The sequence below is a fragment of the Mustela nigripes genome, chromosome 6 (assembly GCF_022355385.1).
Source record: "Mustela nigripes isolate SB6536 chromosome 6, MUSNIG.SB6536, whole genome shotgun sequence".
Taxonomy (NCBI): Eukaryota; Metazoa; Chordata; class Mammalia; order Carnivora; family Mustelidae; genus Mustela; species Mustela nigripes.
The window spans coordinates 108,878,707-108,886,344 of record NC_081562.1 but is presented as its reverse complement, the minus strand read 5'-3'; the positions used below and the strand labels follow the sequence as shown (position 1 = coordinate 108,886,344).

The window sequence follows — 7,638 nt, the reverse complement described above, 5'->3', positions numbered from 1 at the left end:
TGAGGAGGCGCCGGGGGAGGAGCGCTCGCTGCGCCGCGCCCGGCCTGCCGCGCTCGGTGCGGGTCCGCTGGGCGCGAGGAGCGGCCAGACCGCGGCCTGCGAACAAAGGGAGGCGGCTGGGGCGGGGGCGCCGCGAGCATGGCGGACCGCGGCCTGGAGGGCATGGCTCTGCCGCTGGAGGTGCGGGCCCGGCTGGCCGAGCTGGAGCTGGAGCTGTCGGAAGGTAACAGGCCCCGCGCCCGGCCGGGCCGCGCTGGCGCGGGGAGGGCCGGGGCCGGGGCCGGGGCCGGGGCCGGGCGGGGGTCCCGGGCGGGCGTCCCGGGCGGAGGAGCGGGGCGGGGTGTGTGTGTGTGGGGGGGGGTCCAGGGCGGGGGTGCGCGCAGCCCTGTTTCCGCCCCGGCTGCCGCGGGCTCGGCCCGGGCCCCCCGCGCTGCGGGCTTGCCGGCGGGTCTCCGCGCTGCGGCGGGGCCTGGGGCGGGGACGGGCGCCTGGGCCGGGGGCTGCCTGGGCCGGGGGCTGCCTGGGCCGCGCTGCGCCGGCCTGGCGGGGAGCCGTGTCCTTGGTGCGCGTCCGTGCGCTCGCCCCGCGGCCGGCGCTGGGGACACGTCCGCGTCGCACGGCCTGAGGTGCCGGCTGGCCTTATTCTAATGCGAAACTTGGCGTTGCACTTGGGGCTGGAGCCCGGCGGTCCGGGCGTCCTGGCCTCGGCACAGGCTGCCCTCCGGGGGAGGATCGCGCTACTATTGTTCTGTGTGTTGTGCCGGGAAGGGTGGGTGACACGGCGGAGCCTCCCCCTCCGGCCAGGTCCGGCGTCTCGCTCTCATCTCTCGGATTGGGGATTTGTGACAGATTTGCTACAGGGATTTCAGGGAGTGTTGTATGCGGTTTCCTATTTGCTCCTAATGGTGGGGTCATGTGCTCAACTGTCATAAGTTTTCCATCGGGTTTTGCTGTCTTAGAAAGGGAGGCACCGAAGTTCCCAAATGGGAGATGTGTAATGTGTATCTGGTGTCCACCCAGCTCACCCTGCAAAGGCCACCACCACCCCGTGCGGCAGGGACAGGCTGGCTGGTTTTGAATTTACATTTGGAGCAGTTCAGCCTGGTGAACTTTTGTGTGTGTGTGTGTGTGTGTGTGTGTGCGCGTGTGTAACGGTTTTGTGAGGGCGGGGAGCCAGAAAGTACATTCATTCGTGCCAGTTTTCATCAGCAGGGAGGAGCTGATGTTGACTTTATGGCGTGGTGTTAACTGCCTTCTCAGCTTGACCGAGACTGGGCATTTTTCTATTTTTCTGTTTCAAATTTGGGGTTCTGCAGGGTATTGTAATGTGCTCCGATGTGAAGCAGCCCCGTGGGAGGAGGCTGTTTCCTGGACTCTGTGTGCTCAGCAGACACTATTCCGGCTGGTGGAAGGCAGTGAAGCTTTCTGGTACCTCGGAGGACCCGAAGGCAGGGGATACGGTGTGCTAGGCAGCTGGGGACGATATTTAGATTTAAACTGCTGGATAGAGTGTGCGCTGTGGGCAGATGGCTGGAAAGGATGGACTGGCCGTTGGAAAATATTTGCCCAAGTTCTGTGATTTTTGTCAGTGTTCAGATGGGGTTCCTCCTCCCTCTGTGGCCGTTGTGGCCCTCGCTGCGCGCTGCATTCTGGTATTCCTGATGGCACCCCGACATCATGCCGTACCCCCACATGCGTTTGCTGTGTCTGTGGGACTCGGACAGTACGTGTCCATACCCCATCTGTGTTAGCAAAGTGGGATGCCATCTGAACTCGACAGGACCGCAGCCCCGTCCCCCGTCGGTCTGGACAACGGCTCCAGATGCTCCTCGAGGCTGGGACAGGGCTGAGGATGGGTGTCCTGGCGCCGTGCTGTATGGGGAGTGGTTGCTGACAAGTGTGAACCTGGGGCACGCGTACCTGTTCGATGACACCAGCCTGTCACCAGCCGTTTCTCTTGGAGGGTAAGGACCGTATCCGACTGCCCAGAGCGCGGCAGCGGACCACGGTGTGCTCCGTCCAGTTCTCCATGAACACCTTCCATCTGCATAGATTTTTAAAAAGGGCTTAATGAGCTTCTTACTGAGTGTCTGGGCAGAGAAAGGGGTATGTGTTTGCATGTGGGAGGTACATTATTGTTTTTCTGTCTGTGCAAACCTTGCTAGACCTGGGCTGAACGCTGAAGAATGAAATGGTCGGAGCGTGGGTGCGTTGGCCTGTCCCCCACCCCCTTGCCCCGCTGCCCCCGCACATCCGCTGTGTCCTCTTTGACTGGCTTTGTCCGTGCTGAGCTGACGGAGCGTTCTTCCAGGTCACTTGGAATTTCGGGTCTTGTAACCACATGGAGCAGTTCCTCCGGCTTAAATTAGACGAACCGCCTTGTTTTCAGTGTCGCTTTGGAGAAGCCCAAGATGGGAAGGGTCAGAGATGTGTCTCTTACATCGTGGAACTTAAAAATCCCCCAGACTATCCACTCACAAGGTGAAAAGTTAAAACAGCTTTTATTACATTTTATCCTCAGTCATGATTCATGCGGAGTGAATTCTTTAAATTAGCCTTCATCGTTTTATGGCAATATCAGAAACTATTGTGGAAACACGTGGAATTTCCAGGGCTTCGTTCCTGCAGGGGAGGATGGGAACCAGTTGCATCTGAGGCACATAATGAAGGTTGAAAACCAGGTAGACTCTTGTCTCGGAGTTCCTGCCCCGCCTGCCCGCCGTCGGGGGTGTTGTCTGTGGGGCTGGGCTCCCCCACGGGAGCAGTTCGGGTCTGTCCTCTCTGTTGTTACCGACCCCGGTGTTGTATCATGTTAGCGGGGCACGGTGTGGTCAAGGGCTGCAGGTTGACGTCTTGGCTGCAGAGCTCTGATCTTGACTTCCTGCCCTGCTGGTTGCCTCCTTTTTCTTGCCCCGTCTGTGACTTCCCTGTGCTTCTCTCACTGCAGAACAGCCGTGTCAGCAAAGTGTGGGGGCTTTCTGCCGGGACATGTGGCCGGCAGCCCCTCCACGGGCGCTGACAGCCGCCAGTCCACGTGTCTAGCTCTGGTCGGTGGTGTGGGGCCGGGGTTGTGGGTCCGGGGCTCAGGGCCTTGGGGCTGGCTGGCGGGGCCGGTGGAGTGGCCGTGGCTCCGTTCCCATGCCCTTTCTCCCGAAGCATTTCTTCTCCCCTCCCAGACATGACTGCCTTTTGGAAACATGCATTTTCCTTTTTGGCTTTAGGAAGATCCCCAAATAATTTCATTAATGGGTAAATAAACATTTTTCGACTCAAGGAAAGGCTTTAAATAGAAACATCAAGCCGAGTAGAGAAGAAACAGAAAACTTAATTTCAGTTTCTGGCTGAGGTTTAGCAGTGAGTTTCTGGGTTAGGTGGCGGGTAACTTCGTGGGCTGTGCGTGCACAGAGCCCCCTCTTATCCAGGGGTGGCTGAAGTCTTCTTTGGGTAGAACTTAGGGAAACTGCCTAGGGATACTACAGCCTGTGAAAACCATTAGGTGTTTGTACAGGGCAGTGTTTTTACAAAATAGATGCCATATTTTACTTTTTGCATGTCTGCTCGCTTCCTATCTTTTGCTTATGGGGGTTATTCAGTTCATGCTCTGCTTTGCTGGTTAATATACCAAATTACTTCAAGTCGTGTTTCGATCCGTTGCGGAGTCTGGCGGAACACTGTCTCGGTGAGTGAGCGGCTGCTAACCTGACGGACAAGGGGCCATGCACACCAGCAGTTCACAGGCACATTCCTGACACCGAAGAGTGACATTGGAAAGAGAGGGCCAGTTGGAATGTTGGTAGATTTTCAGGGCTGTTGGGCACGAGATAACAGATGCACGTGACTCTGGAATTCGACTCCCGTCCCTGTGTTTGCAGAGGGCGGAGGGCCCGGTTGCTGCAGACCTCGGGGGTCTGCCCAAGCTGACACCTTAGGACCACTTCCAAGGTCAGGAAGACCCAGCCACGTCTCACGCAGCCTAACCCTGTGGATGTTGTCCTTACTGAAAGGACACAGCTGACTCTGGAAAACAGATGTGTGAAGAAAGTGTTTTCTTGCAGATGCTCCTTGGTAATTTATCGTAATTGGAGAGGAGGAGGGGGCGGGGTCAGCAGGTTCAGGGAGAGAGCTGGGGGCCGCCGGGACGCCCTCCGCCTGCTGTCAGACCTCAGGATCGGGGACAGGATTTACGTGGTACGTCCGTCCCAGAGTTGCCCAATAGCAAGAAGTACTGTGAGTGAGATGGGATTCTTGGCACGGTGGACCTAAAATATTGTTTGTTACCTGCGTTTTTAACAAATATTTATAAAATGGCAGCATCGATATGTGTGGGATTTGAAATGTGTGGATGTGGATTACAAGAGTTCTTCCGAGTTAGGAAAATAGTTAAATTTGAATGTTCTTTTCTCAATGAATAAATACAGGCGTCAAATGATGCTGGGAAGCTGGGCGCCAGGCGAGTAAACACGCTCGTTAAAGGCGCAGATCTGTAAAATTGTAAGATATTTGCAACATGGTAACTAGCTTAGATCTGAGCCTGAGGGGGTCAGAGTGGTAACAATGACTCTATTTTGTGTTTTACTGGGCGGCTGGCTTTATACCCTTGTTGGTGTTTGGACGAGGAGCTGTTGGACGTTATGAGTCACTTTCTGCCTTCCTCATCCTAGCCTTTTCCAAACGGGTCGTCTCTTTTTTTAGAACTGGTTTATTTATTTATTTATTTTCAAAGCAGTGATTTATGGGATGAGTCGGAGCATTCTTCTGACTTGTAAAGAGAGTGTATTGGATAATCAGCCTTTTGAATCAGTGTATATACGGATTCACCAGATCAAACCCTCCTCGTATTAGGAACGACCCTGCCCAGTTCCTGCTACAATGGCTCAGGTTCCCGCTGTAGTTGCTTGACTTCGTTCTGTGTGTCGCTGCTCATCGTGGGACGAGGGGGCATTTTACCGGTGGTACTGGGCAAGGCCCCTGCCCGATGGGATGGGTTTCTGGCCACACTGCATCAGGGCGGCACCGTTCTCGCATTCCGGCCTCCCTGTCTCCACACCTGTGCTCTCAAGGTTGCCCACTCGAGCGCTCTTTCTGGTGGCCTGTGTGTGTGTGCGCGCGCGTGTGCCATTCAGGGGTGACCTATTGTTACCGGTGCTCTGTTCTTTTCTGCTAAGAGGAACAAAAACTTGTCATGTCTCAGAAGAAGTAATTGCATCCATTTGTTGGTGATCGTGATAAATAGTGTTCTCAAAGAGGAGACGCTAACTGGGAATCCCAGCTGGTGTGGGGCAGGACTGTCGGAGTCAACGTGCGGAAGGAAACAGTGCTCGTCCTCCCCAACCATGCCTGTCCTCTGCTGCTTTCTTGGGGACCCAGTTGGAATTATTAATTTTATAAGCCTTTGAGACAAATAAAGTGGGAAAATGCTAAGATACTGAGTTGTAAAAATTAAAATTATAGCAAGCAGTTCCTTCCGGGGCAGGAGGGTTTTGCTGTGGAGTTTTGCTCCTGGTGAGTGTCTTGGGTAGTAAAACGGGCTGTCTGTGCTGGGTACTTTACAGACGCCGACAGCTCCTTTCTGAAGGGCTTTGTACAGCGGGCGTTACAAATCAGGGGAAAAAAGACTGAACTATTCAAGATACCGAGACCTGAAGGGATCCTGGGTTATACTGGGTTAGGAATGTTTCTTTTTCTTCCTGGCTGCTGGTTTTACATCATGTGTTTGCTGTTTGGGTTGGAAATCTGTGTCCTAATGAGAAGACTGTGGGCCAGATCCGAACTATTCAGAGAGAGGATTCATCACGTTTTTATTCACAACTACGAACAACTGATTTTTTTCCTTATTGAATTATCTGGTTCGTCAGGTCATTTGATAATTTAATAATAGTGAATAATAATTTAAACATTATGTAAAACTCATGTGACGCACATCAGCTCTTCGTCTGGGCTGCTTTGGATACACCTGGCTCCGGGCTGAGCCTCTGGCTGGGGAGAAGGCGCTCACCGTCGGCCTTCTCTCCCGGCCGCTGGTCCTGTGCGGAGAGAAACTTGATTCCCGAATCACGGAATGGTTCCGCTCGCCTGCTGACCGAGCGGCTCCCAGGTGCAGCTGGCCCTCTGTGAGGAGTTCGTAAGCAAAGAAAAGCTGGGGGAGGGGAGAGCCCCACACGCCCCGGAGTCCCCTTAGCGAGCACCCGCCTGTCACCGTGTTTTGACACAGTCACGCTCCTTGACATCATCCCTCAGGAAAAGCACGAGCGTCTGTTTGGAACCCTTGCGTCACTGTCTGTTCCCCTTTCTTGCCGAGCTGAGGGTCGCACTGCAGTTCCCGGACGTTGCTCACAGACCCTCAGGGAAGGTGTCGGGCACATTTAAGGGCAGTTGCAAAGTCTGCTATTGCCAGAGGGAAGGAAGACGTGGAATATTTTCGTTGGCCAAATGCTTTGGAAAGGACAGGGTCACTCAGCAGCCCTCAGTTTGAGGGAACAGGATTTTAGCACGGTGGGAACTTAAAGCTCCAAGTTCCCTTTATCCCTTGTGGACGACCTTCTGTGCTTCCTGGATCTCTTTGGATGTTTTCCTAAATCCTGTTTGTGGGGATCTGTGGGAGGATCTCGAGGTTTCTCTGGACTGGACACAGAAGTCTGTCCATCGAGGTGACCGCTTCCTGACCTCCGTGCGTCCGGAGCGTTTGCGGGTCCTGCTGGCTCCCCCGCTCACAGCTCGGTTGTAGGTGGGCGAGCGAGTCTCCCGGCCTCCGTTCCCTGAGCGGTCGGGGGAGCCTCCAACCTTCCCTGCACGGTGGTGCTGAGGGTCAGCGACGCCCGCTCCGTGGATCCCCCGCCCCCTCTTCTGTCCCGCGTGTGTCCCCAGACGGAGCTCCTGTGCTTGTGACCCGGCCCTCCCCACCGCGGAGTCACTCAGTCCGAGAAGCTGGCCCACGTGGGCTTGGGCGCAGGTGCACCTGCGAAGTGCATCGTGTGGGCTGTCATCCTGCTGCGTCCGGGACCGGGTCGGACTCTGGCCGGGGTTATTCCCAGAGCTTCCCGGGGAGCTGCGGGACCTGCCCCCCGAGGCTCCGAATCCCACCGGCTTGGACTCGGGGGCATTTGCGTTCCTCAGTGTCCGTGGATGGGGCCACGGGGCCGCACATAGCTGCCTTCAGCCCGTGCCGGAGACGCGTGGCACGGGGGCGGACCAGGTGGGCTCCTGGGAGCCAGGCGCGACAGAGAGGGCAGGCCGCGGGCAGCGTGCCGAGCCTGCCTTGCTGTGGCGAGGCCCTGTGCCCTGCCGGCCGAGCACCCCAGGCCGTAGCTCTCCGAGGACATCGGGGCGCCCTGAGCTCCATCCAGCCTGCTCAGAGGCCCGTCACGCGGGGGAGTGCCACTTCACTTGGCGATTGTGAGTGGGACCTTTTCCTCGCTGACTTCCGTAGCTTCTTTTGCTTTTTATTTTCATTATTTTATTATTTTTAAAGATTTATTTATCTTCAAGAGGGAGCGAGGGAGCGCACCTGAGCAGGGGCGGGAGGGGCAGAGGGAGAGAAGCCCAGCGGACCCCGTGCCGAGTGCAGGCCGATGGGGGCCCAGAGAGTGAGGCCCCAGCCAAGACTGAGAATCGGGGGCTGAGCCGTCTAGACCAGCGGGC

At 56.2% G+C, this 7,638-nt stretch overlaps 1 protein-coding gene across 3 annotated transcripts in view; it reads left to right on the top strand.

Moving 5' to 3' along the window:
- The first annotated feature begins 25 nt into the window (after window positions 1-25).
- DIP2C (disco interacting protein 2 homolog C) overlaps window positions 26-7,638 on the top strand; it is a 345,413-nt gene continuing 337,800 nt past the window's right edge. The window contains exon 1 of one of the 3 annotated variants that reach the window (XM_059403974.1): window positions 26-223. In XM_059403974.1, coding sequence (XP_059259957.1) covers window positions 139-223 — 85 coding nt within the window. In that variant the 5' untranslated portion in view covers window positions 26-138. The remainder of the gene's footprint in view (window positions 224-7,638) is intronic. The other 2 variants (XM_059403972.1, XM_059403973.1) reach the window with 2 other exon arrangements.